A 20,661-nucleotide genomic window follows, 5' to 3' on the forward strand; every position below is an offset into this window, starting at 1 on the left:
TACTTAACCTGAAACTGTTCTTAACCTGAGTTACCACTTTAGCTAATGGGGCCTCCTGCTGCTGCTGCGCCGCCGAAGCCCGATTTCTGTCCTCATCGTGAAGCAAAGTTCTTAAGCCGAGGTACTATTTCTGGGTTAGCTGAGTCTGTAACCTGAAGCGCCTGTAACCCGAAGCGCCTGTAACCCGAGGTACGACTGTACAGTACTTTCTCTTTCCCTCGCCAACCTCGCTCCCAAACTTGCGCCTCGACTTCTGCCCGGCAACTGATGCCGCCATCTGCGCTCAGATTTCCGATTGGCGGAATATTTCCCCCTCGGCCAATCCCGGCTCGCTCTGCCGCTGGTTCCGCAGGCGGGGCAGAGAGCGGCTCTCAGACTCGGAAAACGCAGAAGCAAAACGAAGCTTCGTTTTGGGGGAGATGGGGGTCCTCGTCCGGTGGCCCCCCCTGATCCTGGGGGCGGCTGCCCACCTGCTGCTGCTCCTGGACTGCGTAGGTCAGTATCTCGGGGGTCAAACTGCGGGGCTGAGGACCTTTGCCAGGGGCGGGGCGGGGTGGGAGTTCCCAGTCCGGACTGAATCCGGAGTCCGGATCCCTTCGTCAATATCCTTCCCCGCCCCCTGGAGATTTTGTGCGCTTTGTATGCCGCCTGGGGCAGAGAGCGCAGCCTTACTCGGCTGGCAGAAAGAAGCCAGCCCTGCGAGGGCGGCGGGATTAATGGCGCGGGAAGCGACTCGCCCCTCGCACGTGTTGCTGCTTCCCAGAATCCGGTGGATACGTGAGAATCATAGCACGGAAGAAGGGATGGAAGGGACCCTGAGGGTCATCCAGTCCAACCCCCGTGACTGAGGGATCCCCTGGCCCGCAACTGCCAAATACTCTGCTAATCGATCGTTTCTTTTCTCTGGCGCGTTTGTGCCGCTTTCCCCCCTCAAATTCCGCTTGCGCTGCCTGCCCCCAAAATGTAGAATTTGAAAGTTGAGTTGCCTTTAGAAAAGCTTTTGCATATGCAGTATTATTATTATTATTTACTAAATTGTTTACTGAATTTCTATACTGCCCTCCACCCGATGATTACGGGGCAGTTTACAATATAAAAACATAACGAGACATAACAAAATAGCGAACAAAATTATCACACACACGGCCATAGTTTAATCGGTCTAAGGCCTAGTTGAAGAGTACCTTCCCCCCCCCCCCCCCGTGTCTCCCGGGCGAGAGCATTCCACAAGTGGGGAGTCACCACAGAAAAGGGAATTGTTGTTGTTGTTGTTGCCCCACCCACTGTGGGCAGCTTCCAGCAAATGATAAAGCCGTAGTAAACTAGGGTTGCCATATTTCAAAAAGTGAACATATGTTGAGGTTTTTTTTGGGGGGTGGGGAGCATTGACCAAAGTTGTTTAGCTTTTTTTGAACGATTTTAAATTAAATTCACCAAAATCTACACTTCTGACAGGCTGTCATACGTCCAGGATATTTCAGCATTTTCCGCCTGGATGCTGAATACCTGAAATTCTGGACATATGGCAACCCTGGTAAAATATTACACATTAAAAGGCTTCTCTATACAGGGCTGCCTTCAAATGTCTTCTAAAGGTTATATACCATATTTTTCGTCCCATAGGACGCTCTGTCCCATAGGACACACCTACCTTTTTGGGGGGGAAATAAAGGGGAAAAAATTCCTTTATTTCCCCCCCAAAACCAGGTCGGGGAACAGTGAGGTGGCGGCGCTGCGCCTCCCCGCTGTCCCCCGAGCTTGTGGGGCTAGCCGCTGTCTGCCCGGCGCAAGGAGGGCGCCCCATGCTCCGCGCTGCAGGCTGCCGCCCGCAAGCCTTGCACTCCCAGGGGGAGTTCCCCCCGGTGCGCAAGGCTTGCCGACACCTGCGCGAAGCACGGGGCATCCTCCGAAGGGCGCCTCGTGCTCCGCGCTGCTGGCTGCCGCCCGCAAGCCTTGCGCGCCCAGGGGGAGTTCCCGCGGGCGTGCAAGGCTTGCCGACACCTGCGTGAAGCACGGGGCGTCCTCCGGAGGGCGCTCCGTGCTGCAGGCTGCCGCCCGCAAGCCGTGCGCGCCCGGGGGGATCTCCCCCCCCGGGCGTGCAAGGCTTTCGGACACCTGCGCGAAGCACGGGGCGTCCTCCGGAGGGCGCCCCGTGCTCCGCGCTGCAGGCTGCCGCCCGCAAGCCTTGCGCTCCCGGGAGGAGATCCCCCGGGTGCGCAACGCTTGCCGACACCTGCGTGAAGCACGGGGCGTCCCCCAGAGGGCGGCCCATGCTCCGCGCTGCAGGCTGCCGCCCGCAAGCCTTGCACTCCCGGGGGGAGTTCTCCCCGGTGCGCAAGGCTTGCCGACACCTGCGCAAAGCACGGGGCGTCCTCCGAAGGGCGCCCCGTGCTCCGCGCTGCAAGCTGCCGCCCACAAGCCTTGTGCGCCCGGGGGGAGTTCCCCTGGGCGTGCAAGGCTTGCCGACACCTGCGTGAAGCACGGGGCGTCCTCTGGAGGGCGCTCCGTGCTGCAGGCTGCCGCCCGCAAGCCGTGCGCGCCCGGGGGGATCTCCCCCCCCGGGCGTGCAAGGCTTTCGGACACCTGCGCGAAGCACGGGGCGTCCTCCGGAGGGCGCCCCGTGCTCCGCGCTGCAGGCTGCCGCCCGCAAGCCTTGCGCTCCCGGGAGGAGATCCCCCGGGTGCGCAAGGCTTGCTGACACCTGCGCGAAGCACAGGGCGTCCTCCGGAGGGCGCCCCGTGCTCCGCGCTGCAGGCTGCCGCCCGCAAGCCTTGCGCTCCCGGGAGGAGATCCCCCGGGTGCGCAAGGCTTGCCGACACCTGCGCGAAGCACAGGGCGTCCTCCGGAGGGCGCCCCGTGCTCCGCGCTGCAGGCTGCCGCCCGCAAGCCTTTCGCTCCCGGGAGGAGATCCCCCGGGTGCGCAAGGCTTGCTGACACCTGCGCGAAGCACAGGACGTCCTCCAGAGGGCGCCCTGTGCTCCGCGCTGCAGGCTGCCGCCTGCAAGCCTTGCACGCCTGGGGGAACTCCCCCCGGGCGTCCAAGGCTTGCGGATAGCTTCCTGGAGCCTGGAGAGCGAGAGGTGTCGGTGCGCACCGACGCCTCTTGCTCTCCAGGCTTCAGCGAAAGCCTGCATTCGCCCCATAGGACACACACACATTTCCCCTTCATTTTTGGAGGGGAAAAAGTGCATCCTATAGAGCGAAAAATACGGTAGTTACTCATCTCCTTGACATCTAATGGGAGGGTGTTCCACAGGGAGGACATAGCTGTCAACATTTCCCTTCTTTTAAGGGAAATTTCCTTATTCCGAATAGGATTCCTCGCAAGAAAAGGGAAAAGTTGACAGCTGTGCAGGTAAGGTGCCACCACTGAAAAGGCCTGGTTCCCTGTAACCTCACTTCTCGCAATGAGGGAACCACCAGAAGGCCCTGGGAGCTGGACCTCAGTGTCCGTGCAGAACAATGGGGGTGGAGACGCTCCTTCAGGTATACTGGACCGAGCCGTTTAGGGCTTTAAAGGTCAGCACCAACACTTTGAATTGTGCTCGGAAACGTACTGGGAGCCAATGTAGGTCTTCCAAGACGGGTGTTATGTGGTCTTGGCAGCTGCTCCCAGTCACCAGTCTAGCTGCTGCACCTTCAGCATCTAGATATGTAGACAGCAGCACCTTCAGGGCATGTAGGTATCCCTTGCTGATTCTAGTATCCATCCGGTCAAGACCAGACCCGGAGGCAGGGATAGTCCTTAAGCTTTTAATGTTTGATGGATTACTGTATTTTAATATTTTGTTGGAAGCTGCCCAGAGTGGGTGGGGTATAAATAATAAAGTATTATTATTATTATTATTATTATTAACAACGTCTAAACCTGCCTCCTCGGTAATGACGTGATCTGGTCTCCTCCTACCCATGATCACTGAGATTGGTTGTCGCAGTGCATCCCCTCCTGTGGAACCTGCCCCAGACATTTAGTTGGCTGGGACCCACTCCCAAGCAGCCCTGCACCCCCACCGTTCTACCCGGACACTGAGGTCCAGTGCTGAGGGCCTTCTGGTGGTTCCCACACTGTGAGAAGCCAAGTTACAGGGAACCAGGCAGAGGGCCTTCTTGGTAGTGGCACCCGCCCTATGGAACGTCCTCCCACCAGATGTCAAAGAGAACAACAACTACCAGACTTTTAGAAGACATCTGAAGGCAGCCCTGTTTAGGGAAGCTTTTAATGTTTGATGGATTACTGTATTTTAATATTTTGTTGGAAGCTGCCCAGAGTGGCTGGGGAAGCCCAGCTAGATGAGTGGGGTATAAATAATAATAATAATAATAATAATAATAATAATAATAATAATAATAATAATTTATTATTATTATTAATCCCATGATGGGGCCTGAATCCTGATTGGAAGAGGTCCAAATAGTCCGCATCCTCCAGGCATCCATGGAGTGGCAAGAGAGAGAGTTTTTGAGGTTAGGTACGATTCACCTGCCCTTCACAGCTTTGCAGAAGAATATTACCTACAGTGGTACCTCGGGTTAAGAACTTAGTTTGTTCTGGAGGTCCGTTCTTACCCTGAAACTGTTCTTAACCTGAGGTACTACTTTAGCTAATGGGGCCTCCCGCTGCCGCTGTGCAATTTCTGTTCTCATCCTGAGGTAAAGTTCTTAACCCGAGGTACTACTTCAGGGTTAGCGGAGTCTGTAACCTGAAGCGTCTGTAACCTGAAGCGTCTGTAACCCGAGGTACCACTGTACTTGTGTTTGGTCCTTTTTTTAAGTGGTTGTGACTCCACCCCCCCAAATGTCATTTGCTTTCATTGCAAATAGTTTTGGAAATTGTTTAATGGAAAACTGGTATAAATATTTTACTATTATTATTATTCAGCTTATTTGTTGCTTGTTACACATCAAAGTCTGTAAGTGACCCAGAAAGCTTAAAAAAACCTAAAGGCATAAAATTGGTTCATTCTCTGTCTTGTTAAGGTCACTCAATATCTGCCATGGGGTGCAGCCCCCTTCCTGTCAGTTGCATGGGAGAGATGGGGAGGGGAGCAACTGGCCTTAGGTTCTTCCTCTTGGGGGACGTGGGACTGGCTTTGTGGCTTTTTGAGACCCACACGCAACTCCCAGCTTTCCTCTGAGCTCTTGTGATTTGAACTGGGAGAAAGTTGTCCAGGAGGTTCAGGCATCAGAATTGGGTCTCACTTGATCTTTCGTAAAAGGAAACTGAGCTGGAGGGAAATAGCAGAAGGAAATGTTTGTCTTGTGGGTTTCCGACTCCACCCACTCAAACCATCCAGCCTCTGTATTTCAACTCCTTAGATGTTTTGAGAAGAGTCATACAGTAGTACCTCGGGTTACAGGCGCTTCAGGTTACAGACTCCACTAACCCTGAAATAGTACCTCAGGTTAAGAACTTTACCTCAGGATGAGAACAGAAATCGCATAGCGGCAGCGGAGGCCCCATTAGCTAAAGTGGTACCTCAGGTTAAGAACAGTTTCAGGTTAAGAACGGACCTCCAGAACGAAATAAGTTCTTAACCCGAGGTACCACTGTATTTTGATTGCGTATTTCGTGATTTTATGTGATTTTATCCTGTGGGGTTGAAGTTGTCTACTGGGGCAGGGCGATATAGAGATACATTGTCCAAAACGGGTTTTTAAGCCTGTATCGTGATACCGGTTTCATAATTCTAGACCTGTCGCGAATCATGGAGTGGGTGGGTGCTGTGCAAAAATCACAATGCAGGGGAAACCGTGAAGGCAGCTGCTGCCTCTCCTTAGCTCCATCCTTATTTCAGACATCACAATATATCGGTATATCGTGACATTTAGCAGGTGATATGTTGCAATGTTGAAAACCAGATGTCATCCAGCCCTAATGTCTGCAACTCATCATCGCAGTCCCCACAGGGGTGGGGATGCGAGAAGCCTTTGCTAAGGCCCCTCGCCCCCGAATCTCTCGCCAGGCCTTTGCCAGACATTGCTGTGGGGCTCTGATAATCTCGTGGGGTGGGGTCTAGGCAGAGACCATAATGGGTGTCAGAAGGAAGGTCCTAACTTGGTGCCCCCGAATGTGAGGCCATTGTTGGTATAAAATACTGAGATAGTCTGAGTCTTATATCCTGTCCTTCATCCCAGGTGAGAATTGAGGGGTGTCAGTTTTTTCTTGGGGGCGTGGAGTGGTCGTGGGGCTGATCGTGTATTCTGTAGGGCCGTGCCACTTGAGAATTTGCTGTAGCTCTCCACCACAGAGCCTTGTTCTCTTCCCTAAGGCACAAAGGGGCACATGTCCCTTCCCCGCTCAGTGTGCATTCACGGCAAGGTGTGGAGAGGGAGAAGGAGAGCAGGATGGTTGTGAACAAGGCAAAAGTTACCGTATTTTTCGCTCTATAAGACTCACCAGACCATAAAACACACCTAGTTTTTGGAGGAGGAAAACAAGAAAAAAATATTCTGAATCCCAGAAGCCAGAACAGCAAGAGGGATCGCTGCGCAGCGAAAGCAGCGATCCCTCTTGCTGTTCTGGCTCCTGGGATAGCTGCGCAGCCTGCATTCGCTCCATAAGACGCACACACATTTCCCCTTACTTTTTAGGAGGGAAAAAGTGAGTCTTATAGAGCAAAAAATACGGTAATCCATCTTCCTTGATGGGGATGATCTGTGTTGGCTCCTTCCACCATCTAATGGCTAGTGTTGGTATAGCCCAGGGGTGTCAAACTCAAATTCATCGGGTGCCGCATCAGCAGTTTGGTCACCCTCAAAGGGCCAGTTGTATCTGTAGGACTATGTGTCCACTCTTTATTATCATAAATTATTGTCACTGCATTCAATTATTACTGTTTTTTGTAATAATGTAGACGGTCCAGAAGGATGTTATGGTCGATTGTATCAAAGGCCACTGAGAGATCCAGCAGAACTAGGAAACAAAGTTGTTACAAATAATGAGCCCTAATGAGACGATTGCTGCAATCCTATGTGCATTTACTTGAAACTCCTGTCGAAGAAAGTGAGGCTGGCTTCTGAGTAAACATACACGGCATGGGGCTGTAAATAAAATGTGTGTGTGGGAGAGAGAGAGAGAGAGAGAGAGAGAGAGAGAGAGAGAGCTCTGACAGGAAAGCATCAACATGCCTTGTGCACTCTCATTTTCCTTGGCTAATTACCCTGCCCCCCCCCCATCTCGGGGTGCCATTGCATAGTGCAAAAGGCGAAAGAGCGCGAGCGCGCTGCCTGCAACTGGATCTCCGGCTTTTTCCTTTCCTTCCCCGAGACGGGAGGGAGAGATCAAGACGGAGCTGCTGGCAGGGCGGAGAGCGAGCCGCCCGCCCAATTGTGTGACCGAGTGATGGAAGGGCTGCAAGGAGCCGCAGTCCGATCTCCTCCCAGGAATGTGCCAGCGGGACTGACATGTGCCGGACGGGGAGGGCGCGGAGTCCAACTTGTGGAGCTGAGATAGAGAGCCGGGCGCCAGATCGCCTTCCTCGCTTGGCTTGCCGCGAAATTGCAAGAGAAGGAGGAGGAGGAGGAGGAAGGCGGCGGTGGGGTGCAGGGAGTGGAGGGGGTGCCAGGGAACACAGCCCCCTCCCATCACGGCCATCATCATCGCCGCCCCCACTTTACATTTATTTTAAGGGTGTTTGGAGTGTGTGTGCGCGCGCGCCTCTCTCTCTCTCCCACTCACCCCCCCCACACCAGCCACCCCATATTCCTAAAGAACACGGGGCATCGTCGGTCCTGGAAAGGCTGGCCGTGCAAAGATGGAGAGGGAGGCGAAAAGAAGAGGAAGGGAAGGGAAATGAAGAGGAAGGCGAAATGAAGAGGAAGAGGCTGGTGAAATCCAGCGCGGAGGAGAAGAGGACGCCTCTCGCAGGGCGAGTTTGCACGCCGGGATCCAGCATTCCCGGAGAAGATCTAAGGCTGGAATAAAAAAGTTTCTCCGAGGAGAAAGACTCTCCCTCCGCGGCGCGAGAGACCTGACCTTCCGCTTGCTCTTTTTGAGCAGTGAGCGGGAGAGAGAAGCAAGCTGCCCGCCTCGCTTCAGCCCCCCCCCCCCCCCACGACGAAGGCGCAAGTTGAGAGACGCGGGGACATTTGAAGCAGCAGCCACGGCCTTAAGAGTGACGGGGGGAGGCAAGTAGGGAGCCGCACCATGTAAACTTTATTGTGTAAAAAAAAAACACAAGCGAGAATAAAAGGTGAAGGCTGGTGGCCGGTGGCGGCTACACGGGCCACATGACGAGGTCTGGCGGGCCGGATTTGGCCCGCGGGCCTTGTGTCTGACACCCCTGGTATAGCCTATGGGAAAGGGAGCTGCGCTGGAAAGAAATATAATTAATGGTACAGTGGTATCTCGGCTTTCGAACTTAATCCGTTGCAGAGGTCTGTTCTTAAACCACAACTGTTCTTAAACCGAGGCGCGCTTTCCCTAATGAGGCCTCCCACCGCCGGTGCCCTTAGACCATTCAGCTTCCATTCGTAGACCGAGGTAAAGTTCTCCAACCAAGACACTATTTCTGGTTTTGCGGAGTTTGTAAACCAAATCGTTCTTAAACAGGACTGTTCTTAAAGCGAGGTACCACTGTATTTATTCCACAGTATACTGTATTTATTCCACTGTATTTATTCCACAGAATCATAGAGTGGGAAGGGACCATGAGGGTCCTCAGCAATGCAGGAATATTTTGCCCACCGTGGGGCTCAAACCCATAACACTCTGGTTCAAAGCCCATCTCTGCCGTGAACTCCCCAGGGGAAGGGAATGAATTATAGGCGTTTGGGAGCACACCTTCCTGTCCTCCCCAGTTCTGTCCACGATGAGGAATGACTGGGGCATTGCTGCAGGGTGTCAAGGAAATAAACAACTATCTGACTTTTAGAAGACATCAGAAGGCATTCCTGCATAGAGAAGTTTTTAATGTTTGATGTTTTACTGTGGTTTTACAAGCCACCAAAGGTGTCTGGAGCAACCCAGTCAGATGGGCAGCATATAAATTTACTATTGTTGTTTTTGTTCTTGCTGCCTCAGCCTCACCTGCTTCATTTATAGAGCTGCCCCACAGCAGAAGGACTCTAGGAAGACATTGTGGTTAGAGTGTCGGGACGAGGACCTTGGAGATCGGGGTTCAAATCCCCCACTCCGCCATGAAGCTCATTGGGTGACCTTGGAGGCAGTCACAGCCTCTTCACCTACCTCACAGGGTTGTGGTGGATTAACTGAGGAGGGGGGTGAAAAAGGTGGGATCTAAATGCAGTGAATAAGCTCCTCTGCTGAGCTGCTTAAGAAGTCCGGAGGGGCCAGCCAGATGGAGATGTCAGTCGCCAGCTTAGCATCCACAGATCTCCATGTGTGGTCGCAGTTGGACCCGTGCCAGTTGCAAAAACACGCCTGGCGGATTTCAAACACTGATTGATGGATATGTTGCATCCTGGAATTAAAAACATGAGGCTTGGTACAGATTCAGCTTCTGCCCTTTCCCCCTTTCTTCCCTTTGGGGCAGAAACTTGACAGTGCAGAGCCTTCTCGACGGTTGCCCCTCAAAGGGAAACAGAGATGGATTGTGGGGTCTGGCTGGGCTGTGTGTGTGTTGTTGTTTCCAGGTGTATCTACAGAGCACCTTTGCCTGCCCTCTCTTTTTTCTTCCCTTTGAGGCAGCCTCCGGGAGCTGCAAAAATTCATCCCCCTTCCCCTCCTTATGCCACAACACTCGTACTTTCTGTTCCCATGGCTCCTGATGCTCCCCAAATTTTGTTTTGTTACACTCTATTCCCCAATTCTCTCCCAGTTTATTTGCAATTTTTCCATGAAAATGGAATATACCTCAAATAGGGGAATGGCAGTGGGGAAGCTATGAAATGTTTTGTTTTGATTCTACAGAGCATAGGTGCTGGGAAGGGGCATTGCTACAAACACACTGCCATATACACCTCAGATCTTCTGTTTGGGGGCTGCTGGATTGTCAGAGAGCCCTCAGCTGCAGGACCCCTAACTCTCTGCCCCCCTCTCTTACTTTCCAGGCTCCACTTCTCACTCCCTGCGCTACTTCTACACAGCCGTGTCTCAGCCTGGCCAGGGGCTGCCCCAGTTCATTGCTGTGGGGTACGTGGATGACCAGCAATTTGTTCAGTACGACAGTGACACCAAGGAGATGCTGCCTCGCGTCCCCTGGATAAGGAAGGCGGAAAAGGAGGATCCTGATTACTGGGATATGAGCACGCAACTCTTTCAGGGCGCTGAGAGAGTGCTGCGGCGGAACCTAGTAACCCTGCAGAATCGCTTCAACCAGAGCGGAGGTGAGTGGAAGGCAGGAGAGGCAGAGACCCCCAATATTCATCTCTCTGGCGCTCAGGAGGCAAAGGGAGATGCCTGCTGATACGAAAGGGGCGAGGTGATGGGCGGGATGTTCTCCAACCTGGGCAGAAGTCCTTCCCTCTCCCCTTCCAATCTGTACCTGCACTTTCTTAAAATGATACATTTTTTATTCTGCAGAAAGGCACTTGGGAATGAGCTGCATGTTGGTTATATGATAATGGTCACCATCCTGATTTGTGAAATTGACTGATTGGGCCAGTCACTGTGCAAACCCCTGGTGAAGAGAAAAGGAGAATTGCTCTTTCCTTGAGAACCCATGCTGGGGCAGGGATCTTGTTTTTGGGGGGAACAGAGAAGGCGCTGTCCAGAGTGCTGGTCAATGAGGCCCAGCTGCTTTCTGATTACAGTTGTACCTTGGAATCCGTTCCAGAAGTCCGTTCGACTTCCAAAACGTTCGGAAACCAAAGTGCGGCTTTAGCCAATTGGAAGCTACAGAAGCCCCATCGGACATTCCGCTTCCAAAAGAACGTTCGAAAACCAGAACACTCACTTCTGGGTTTCGATTGTTTGGGATCTGGAACATTCTACTCCCAAGACATTCGGGAGCTGAGGTACAACTGTACGGAGTTTACCAGGAATTGCCAACACATGTTCAAGCAAGATAAAACTTTGCTTCCCCTGAGGGGAAAAAACAAAAACAAAACCCCTAACATTCTCAGGTTGCTAAATTTTGTGTCATATTCTGGAAAACAAACACAATTCTGGAACTGTTGTGTGATGGTTTAAAGTGAAAAGCAATGTATATTTGGCATTTAGAAACTGCAACAAAGATTTAACATAGTGGGTGGAGAGAAAGATGGTGATTGTGATACAGCAGCGGTGCAAAAGCATCCTATTGCTACCTACATAAGCTTCGCTGTTGAAAGGAAATTATTCAGCGTAATAATAGTAATAGTAATAGTAATAATAATAATAATAATAATAATAATAATATATTTTATTATTTAAAGCCCACCCATCTGGTTGGGTTTCCCCAGCCACTCCGGGCGGCTCCCAAAAAAATATTAAAAACACGATAAAACATCAAACATTAAAAACTTCCCTAAACAAGTTTTTACTCTGCTAACTATACGTCGGAATCTGCTCTGGATCAATATGAGTAGAATTTGGGACAGGATAAGAGGCATGAGGGGACGCGGGTGGCGCTGTGGGTAAAACCTCAGTGCCTAGGGCTTGCCGATCGTATGGTCGGCAGTTCGAATCCCCGCGGCGGGGTGATCTCCTGTCTTTCGGTCCCAGCTCCTGCCCACCTAGCAGTTCGAAAGCACCCCTAAGTGCAAGTAGATAAATAGGTACTGCTTTATAGCAGGAAGGTAAACGGCGTTTCCGTGTGCTGCGCTGGTGCTGGCTCGCCAGAGCAGCTTCGTCACGCTGGCCACGTGACCCGGAAGTGTCTCCGGACAGCGCTGGCCCCCGGCCTCTTAAGTGAGATGGGCACACAACCCTAGAGTCGGACAGGACTGGCCCGTACGGGCAGGGGTACCTTTACCTTTACCTAAGAGGCATGAAGCGGTCTGGTGGACAGCTTTGTTGGAAAAACTAACATGGAAACCGTGGGTAGCAACAGGCCAAGAGGAAAACGATAACTTCTACGCAGTATGGGGTGATTTTATTGGACACACAGGTAGTGAGGCCCATGGGGGGGGTTGGGTTGGGGGGGGTAACACAGTTTGGGATTCATGAAGTATACATTTTAACCTTTCAAACTGTCGCGGACATTATGTACTCCTTCCCTTTAATGAGATTAGAGTACATGATGTTTTATGATTTTTAAGGTTATGAGAACGTTTGAAATATATGCTGTGACAAATAAACTATTTTTAAATGGGGGGAAAAGAAAAATAAACTGCAAAATAACCCCCGACCCCAAACAAACTCCAAGATCATAATCCAACACAGGAGTAAGTAAAAGAAGACTCATATATTTCAGTGAAATCAGGACTGCAATTCTATACACCGATATACCTGGAGTAAGACTCACTGAGCTCAGTAGTGTTTACTTCTGGTTAGACACACATATAATTGCACTGTAAACTACTCAGTTTTGTGTTGGATTATGGTTAAAAACCGAGTGGGGGGGGGGAGAGATATAACATCCATTTCTTTCCATATTCTCCTCACGGTTCACGTGGTGCCCCTGACTCTTCCCTGAACCTGAGCTTGTTTCCCTGAACCTGAGGTTGTTTAAAAATATATATATCCTGTTCTGAACTTCTCTTTGCATTCCTGGTCTGGTTCTGTCTCTTGCCTGGCATCACATGTCTCTAGGCGCCAAGCGAAAACATCCCTATTCTCCCAGGCCTTTGGCTAATTCAACAATCTATGTTCTTTTAAACTGGAAGGGGCTGTGTGCTATTATTATTATTATTTATTTGTCTGCCTCTATGGTATATATTTTGGTGGTGTTCTCTTGTAAACCATCCTGTGGTCTTTGGATGAAGGCCGGTATAGAACTTGAATAAAGGAATAATAATCTCTCTCTAGTGCACACACAACTCTTGACATCTCGGGTGTCTCCTTCCACTCCCACCCCCAGGTTTTCCCTCCCTGCAGGAGATGCTTGGTTGTGAGCTGAGGTCAGACGGGCGCAAAGGAGGGTATTGGCAGTTTGGCTACGACGGGAGAGACTTCATCGCCTTCGACAAGGAGACCCTCACCTGGACGGCAGCTGATACAGGGGCCCAAGTGACCAAGGGGAAGTGGGATGCTAACTTGGCCGGGAACCAGTACTATAAAGCCTACCTGGAGGAGATTTGCATTGAGTGGCTGCAGAGACACCTGGAGTACGGGAAGGAGACTCTGCTGAGGACAGGTGAGGGGGGCAGGGGGGAGGGGAGGGGGGCTCAGTGGGGCAGTTTCCCTTCAAGCTACCCCCCCCCTTAACAGTCTTCCTTTTGGACCATACAGCAAACACTTCTTGCTGGTGGCAGAAATAAGTTTGGGCCTCTGGGAGGAGAAAAGGGGTCACTTCAGTGTATGGCGTGTGGGGGGGGGAGATGCTTAAAAACAGCCCCCCATGCCCCTTTGGCTAGAATAAGGGGTGGCAAAAGACAAATGGGGGAGGGGCATAAAGACACAGCAGGGAAGGGGCCAGTAAAGCAAAATGCAATTTAAATTAAATAAAAAAAGAAAATTGAAATGGACAGATTTGAGGGGAGATACAGAAAACCTCTTGCCTTTAAAGTCTTTAAAACTAGATAAATTAACATTTTTTAAAAAAATAGAAAATGTGTGGGGCGCCCATAAAATATGTCTTAGAGGGCAGGATGCAGCCCCCTCGCTAAAACTGTAGGTTAGCAGAAAACCTGCACATGGTGAGAGAGTATGGGAGTTCCCACTTCTACCTTATTATATATTTTATTTGTGAGGAATACTACTTTTTTCCATGGGGAACATTCAGAAGTGTCATCTTCCCCAACCCCGTGCCTTGAAATGGTACAGGCCACTCTTCTGCCTCCAGGAATCTGGCACAGGGGCCAATCACGATCCAGTGTTTTGACTGGAATGGACCATTGCACAATGGGGGTGGGGCTGGGAATCCTGCCCTATACATAGCTGTCAACGTTTTCCTTTTTTTAAGGGAAATTCCCTTATTCCGAACAGGATTCCTCGCAAGAAAGGGGAAAAGTTGACAACTATGGCCCTATATTGAGAGCGAAATCCGTCATGCTATGTAGGAAGCAGGGCCTGACCAAGGACTTCCCTCTGTCTCCCCCAGGACTGGGGAGTTAAGGTCCAGCGGAGGCTGAGGGCACCTAGACCAGGTGGGGCTCCTGGGAGGTCACATGACCAACCCCCAGGTCCCCATCTCCTTCCTTGAAAAGGAAACAGTGGACACTTGAGCAGAACAGTTGTCCAAGTCCATAGCACCTTCAGAAGGTGTCCCTGCTTACTCCCTTGGAAGGGGACAGAGGATGGCATCCTACAAAACATTTAGAAATTCCGAGTGTATCTATCTATGTTCCAGACGGAGGAGTTTAGTTGGTATCCCTGAAGTTGCCTCTCGCCATGATGGATCTGCTGCTGATGGGGAGGGAATGTCAGACCAGCCAAGAGAAGCATGAGGGGTCCTGTCTCTCTCTTACTAAGTTTTGTTAAAATGAAAATTAATTAAAAATGAAATAATTCTAGCACCCCCCCTTTTTGAGGACTGACACATATGTATTAGCCGTTCTTAGAGAGATCTGAGCAAATTCATCTATGGGGGCCTGGTGATAATTCACCCCAGAGACCCTGAGCATATTTGTTGAGGTTCAGGATTTTGCTCCAAAAGCCACAATGAAGCGTTTTCAAGGGTGACAACGTGCAAAGGAGGCTGGGAATCATCCTCTTTGGGACAGAGGTTCTGCTGAGGACGGGTGAGGAGGTGGGTGGGGAGGGGAGATCTTGTTTTGGGTTTCTGTGGGGAAGGGCTTGACCTTCCTTCCTTTGAAGCATTTTAAAGGGTGACGGAGGCTGGGAATCATCCTCTTTGGGGCAGAGGTTCTGCTGAGGTCAGAGGTTCTGCTGATGGGATGGGTAGGTCTTGTTTTGGGTTTCAGTTGAGTAAGGGCTTGGACTTCCTTCCTTCCTGCTCTCCTCAGCACAGTCACATCCCCTCCTAAACCGAGTTTCCAGTCCAGGCACTGCAAAGTGGGTGGGATCCTGAAACAGCCCCTTCAGACAACAGCTACCCAGGGAGCCAGTTTTTAAACAAGGGTTACATTCTGCAAATCGTGCCTAATGCCAAAATTGTGTATATTGGATTCAGGGGCAATTGGGTTGCCAAAGTCCTTCTTTCCCAGATACCCGCCTCCTCTTTTTGTTTTTTAGAATATTTTTGGCAAGTGCATAAAGCTGTATGTGCACATGTTAAATGTGTGTAAGTTGCTGGCTTACTGGGCCTCCTGGTCTGCCCTTTCCACTCCAGGGGAGGCTGCCGTGGAGAAGGGAGATGGGCCCTTTCCAACTCAAGGGACCCTTTCAGGGCAGGCGGGAGAACTAGAAAGGAGCTCTGTCTTTCCCAGGGCTGTTGGCTTTGTTCACTAACTATGGAGCTGAAAAGTCCCGGAGAACAGAGAGCTGCGAGTCCAGCATTTCTTCCCCCCTCAAGAGTGGAACCAGGATCAGCCTGAGCTGCCCTCAGTTCATGACTTGCAACTTGGAAGGATCCCATTGGGGACCTGGTGGAATTTGCCCCCTAGAGGCAGCTCCCTGGGACTATCTTGGAACCACAAGAGCTTTTCAAGATGATAAATTAATTTGTACCCAGTCCTCCCTCCCAAAGGAGTCTGCTTTGGCAAACAAAGGATAAAACATCTAAAAATAGTTCCAGCATAGACACTGACTGGGGAAGATGCCAGGGGAGGTTGAAGAAATCCCATTTATTTATTTATTTATTTATTTATTTATTTATTTATTTATTTCTGCAGATGTGAGATTCTGACTAGGTTGCCCCTTGGGTCTCTGCTCCTCTGCTCTTAAAAAATACAGGATTCCTTCTGTTGTGGATGTCTCTCTGTTAACCCCAATGTGGCCCTTTTTGCAGAGGCTCCGGTGGTGAAGGTGACCAGGAAGGCAGACTATGACGGCCTGGAGACCCTCGTTTGCCAAGTCCACGGCTTCTACCCCAAGGAGATTGATGCCAACTGGGTGAAGGACGGGGAGGTCTGGCAGGAGGGCACCCTCCGAGGATTGGTCGCCCCCAACTCGGACGGGACCTACTATCTCTTGCTCAGTGTCCAGATCGACCCCGAGGAGAGGGAGCGCTTCCGGTGCCGTGTGGAGCATGACAGCCTGGAGAAGCCTCTGGATGTGGCCTGGGAGAAGGAGCCTGGTGAGAGACAGACAGACAGACAGACAGACAGACAGACAGGAGGGGAAGGGGTGGGCTCTGGGAGGGGGATTTCCAGCCAACTCCTTCCTTCAGCAGCAGCACAGCTCAGATGGGGAACCCCAGTTGGATCCTGTCTACGTCTCTGGAGGGAACTAACTGAATCAGAATCGGTAGATTTCGACAGAGATGCAGTCATTTCTGGCAAGTGTCTCATAGGCCTTGAATTCAAATTGGATGTTATAGGTAAAAACTGGCCATCACCTTCTTGCCTTTAAGCCCAAGTAGTTGTGATGTCAAAGAATGTGGGCACATATTTTACTACTTCAGAATCAAACTTACTCACAGTCACTGTGGCTGAAAAAGGAGCAACGAATTTAAAAGAGGGAGTCCCAGACTGACTGTACTTCACAGTGAAAAAGAGTCTCACTCGCTCTTCCTCACAAGCACGCCCAGCTACAAAAACTGATACTCATCTCCACTTAGCCCAAACGCCCGCACACCGCTGGGAAGAGCAAGCAGGGTTTCTAGTAATGCTTGTCTCTCACACACCGCCAGGAAAGCTGCGCCTGCAGGAACCAAAGCAGAATGTCTAAGAGCAAGACTCCCTTTTCCCCAGCAGGAGCCCATGAACGCACATCCCCACCCACACCCCAGACCCCTTCTCACAGGCAGGCAAGCAAGAATTATGGAAGCGGCCCTTGAGCCAAAGACTCACACAGGCAGGGCGGAGGGGACCAGGGCTCCCTCACTAGCGCTACGGACTTCAGAGATTCTACACAAACAAGAAAACCTGGACATTTTGCCTCATTTTAAGAATCTGTCTGGACAGACATTTTAAGTCTGAAAAAGAGGGCGTGCCCAGTAAAAACCGGACGTATGGCAACCCTACACAAGATGCTTTTTCCTAAGGGTTTGTGCCTTCCCTGAAGGCCTGTAATGCTGGGCTCTGGGGGGTCTCAGAGGGGAGGGAATCCCTTCCTCTCAGGGTCACGACAGAGAAGGCTGAAGCGCCTGAGCAGGAGGAGATCTGCTTTTAAGTCTGGAGTCTGTGATGAAACAGGTGTGCCTGTCTACTGTCTTCCTTAAATGAATTGGTTATTTTAAAGACCTCTAATGCTTTACTCTGGTGGAAAAAAACTCCCTTGTATCGGGGCCACTACAGAGAGGACCTTGGCCAGTTAGGAGAGAGAGAGGGCCTGCTTTGCACACGTAAAATCCTCCCGGGCTCATAGCTCAGCACCTCCACTCAGATCTCCTGCTTGAGGCCTTGGGGAGCTGCTGCCGCCAGTCTGAATAAAAATGTCTCTTGCCTCCTTTTAGTCAACCTGTGGCTCATTGTGGGAGTCATCCTGGGTGTCATGGCTGCTATCCTGCTGGTCTCTGGGATCATCATCTTCTTCATCCGCAGTAAGTAAACCCTGGATGCGTTTGCTGCCTCTCCTGTGTCCTTCTGTCTCGGCCTCTGACTGGGAATGTCCTGGTGGAGCTTCCTGGAAACTGCCCCTTGTATCCCTACAGAGACCCCTCCCCATAAAACACCCTTTGAACATGAATCCAAACTCCTGTTGGTCATTGCTTTGCGCTCACTCTGTGCTCAGGAAGTTCACTTTCCACCTGACGTTTTAATCCATCCTAAACCTTCAGTCCTGTACACACTTAGCAGGGAGCCTTCCTTGCATATCTTTAGGTGCCAGGCAAAAACGTTTCTCTCGAACCAGGCCTTGGGCCTTTTAAATGTGAGTTACTGGTTTGTTTTTGTTTTATTATGTTGTGCTCTCATTTTGTATTTTTATTTGGAGAATCACCAAAATAATAATCCAAAAATGAATGAGTGAAGGGACTGGATAATGTTTCCTTCCACCCTCTTGGAATTTGTCCACTGCCTGGTTTCCTCATGTTGACTTTTTTATTTAATTTCCTCAATTTTTTCTACTTCTTTGTAAAATCAGTTCCTTGAAAAGATCCGCTTCAGGGCTCACCTTCCTTGGAGGTGTTTGGAAGAGACAAGAGGAGCATCTGCTGGGAAGGTTTCAGCATCTGAGAACCAAATGGTTGAAATGGGATGGGTGGCCTCTGGAGGTCCCTTCCAGCTCTGACCTTCTGCTTTTGTCTTCACAGGAAAACGGAGCGAGAAAGCAGCCTACGAAAAAACCGCAAGTGAGTGACTCCTCCCCTGTCTCTGTCTGACATATTTCCCCCCAATATGGAGCAGGAACATGTTACAAACAGACAAAACTAAACCTGGTGGTGGCCTAGTCCTTAAGCCCAAGACCCTGATGGGAAGCTTCAGCCTGTCTGCTCAGCCTGTCTGTGGACAGCAAGGGGTCCCTCAGGGCCAGGAAAAGTCTGCAGAGAGACTGTCAGCTGAGGGAGGGGCTCCAGGAAGGAGCAGGAGGAAGAGCCGAGGGTGCGGAGAGAGAGGGATCTCTGGTGGTTTAATTTACTGGAACCTGAAGCTAAAGATTTGGTTGGCTCAAGTCTGTGGATGTCAGGAACCCTCCCCTCCGGATTTGGCACCACTACTCTCCCCCCCCCCCGCTCCCAAGTTCTGCCTTCCTTCCCAAATCACACCCGCCCCCCCCACTGCCTCCATGCCAGGCTGTGCCCATCTCTCTTTGCCCTCCAGCGTCTGCTTCTCCCTCTAATGCCGTCCTTGAGCCCCCTTGCCTCTGGGCTGCCTGTCCCTGAACTCTTCTTAGGCCCCTCCCCATTTTGAGACCGATTTCGGATGGGGTCAGGAGGGAGGAGAAGGACTGGAGGGTTGGATCTCCCTCCCCAGAATCCTGACTCCTGTGTTTCCTCCCTTTTGCAGCAAGTGACCAGGGGTCTGACAGCTCCGACAGGGGTAAGTGGGGGTGCAGGTGGGGGCAAAGTGGGGGTCCCCTCTGTGGGGAACATCGTCAAATGGGGAAAAGCTGTTACCCCCCCCCCTTGGGCTTTCCAAGAGTGACATAATCTGGAGTGTCCATTGAGCTGAAAATCGCTCTTGTGACTCATTCTGTCTGTCCATCTGAGCTCCACAGAGGATCCCCTCCATCTGACAAATGGGTTCTCCCCAGGATCTCAATAAGAGGGAGTCACATTTTGGGTTCTGGAAGAGATTTTTCCTTCTGGTAGGACTGCTTTGTGTCCTTCTTGTATTCCCCCAAAGTGTGCAGCTTGGCTCACTTGCTTGAGCTGCCCTCTGCAGGCATTTGCTCTTCAGGCCCATTTTGGTGGTGCTCCTGGCATATCTCAGGTCTGATCTGACATGATGAGGGATGGTGGCTTCCCTTTGGAGGCTGGACTAGATGCCCTTTGGGTTCCCACTAGCTCTGTAATGCTGATGTCCCCACACCATGATGTTGGCTTAACTTTGAAACACTCCTGTTCTTTATTTCTGCAGTTTCATACCAGCCTGGTGTGTGAGATGAGACCAGAAGAAGCCTGCCCAAGTTTTGCTGTGAATTGCAGAGGCTCAGAGCTCCTGCTGTCCTTTAATGCTGTTTATGCTGTTCCTTAATCCTGGCTCTCACCCATCCATTCTGACTCCAGGTGTAACTTGAATTTGAGGATAATCATGTTTTTCGGATGGATTTTGGCTAATTTTGCTTTGTATCTGATTTTCAGAAATGTGTTTGTATTCATCAGAAATGTGCCAGGTATACACAACTAAAAGCTTTAAAAAGGGATGGGGAGATTGAGCAGTGAATTTGATGGTTTCTCTTGGTTTTTTGTTGCTGTGGATCCTTCCACAATCCCTTCCCCAATCTTGTGTCCCTCGCTTGCCATCCAAATTGAAGGAAAGGCAACATCTGAGAACTGCTTTAGGTGTATTATGCATGAAATAGGCTAAGCTGTTACTGCCTACCTGCCTCTTGGGCCGCCCAGCCATTGGCTAAGTGGATGTAATTTCTGATCCTGCTGGCAGCCAAGGAGGAAGCCAGCAAGGAGAAGAGGCAGATCAGGAGCTTCATGGCCAGAGTTTGATCTGAAATAAGCAGCCCCTTCTTTTGGGCTGCAGGCCTCCAGTTCATGAGACTTGTTGCCTGGTCCCCACAGCCTTCTAGGAAGGGTGACCCACTGGGAGTGGGGCCACATGAACTCTTCCAAGTAAACTACTTTTGTTGCCTTCAATTTGCCTAATTTTTATCTCATACATTCTTGCTTTTCCACCTGTGGCCCTTGAGGAACATACTCCGTCCATCTGTGGTTCCCACCATATGATTCCCTCCATCTTCCTTCCCTTCTCATAGGCCGGCATTACTTAAGGAGACTCTTTCATAGAAATAAGAATGCAATAACTCTCTTAAACCTCCAGCGGCTGCAGGACTCATCTTGCCTAACCCAATGGATTTGCTGCAGCTTATTTTGAAGACACTGGATGTACCGTATTTTTCGCCCCATAGGGCACACCTAGTTTTTAGGGGGGGGAGAGGGAATAAAGAAAAAAAATTATTTCCCCCCCAGGCGCGGGGTCTCCCCAGGCTTGCGGATATCT

The 20,661-nt window shown here is 50.8% G+C and overlaps 1 protein-coding gene across 2 annotated transcripts; it reads left to right on the forward strand.

Annotated features, from left to right (window-relative positions):
- The first annotated feature begins 383 nt into the window (after positions 1–383).
- Positions 384–20,297, forward strand: LOC128409441 (H-2 class I histocompatibility antigen, Q9 alpha chain-like). 2 transcript variants are annotated; one of them, XR_008329223.1, is made up of 9 exons: positions 384–495; positions 10,012–10,287; positions 12,903–13,178; positions 15,894–16,181; positions 17,502–17,588; positions 18,300–18,338; positions 18,994–19,026; positions 19,567–19,674; positions 19,734–20,297. XR_008329223.1 is itself a non-coding variant. In XM_053379950.1 (8 exons), the coding sequence occupies exons 1-8, from the start codon at positions 420–422 to the stop codon at positions 19,587–19,589; spliced, it is 1,098 nt and encodes a 365-aa protein (XP_053235925.1). In that variant the 5' UTR covers positions 384–419; the 3' UTR covers positions 19,590–20,297. The 2 variants fall into 2 exon arrangements, 1 of the variants encoding a protein (XP_053235925.1); XM_053379950.1 differs by having other exon boundaries at positions 19,567–20,297.
- Positions 20,298–20,661: the final 364 nt, after the last annotated feature.

Source organism: Podarcis raffonei, chromosome 2 (assembly GCF_027172205.1).
Source record: "Podarcis raffonei isolate rPodRaf1 chromosome 2, rPodRaf1.pri, whole genome shotgun sequence".
Lineage (NCBI taxonomy): Eukaryota > Metazoa > Chordata > Lepidosauria > Squamata > Lacertidae > Podarcis > Podarcis raffonei.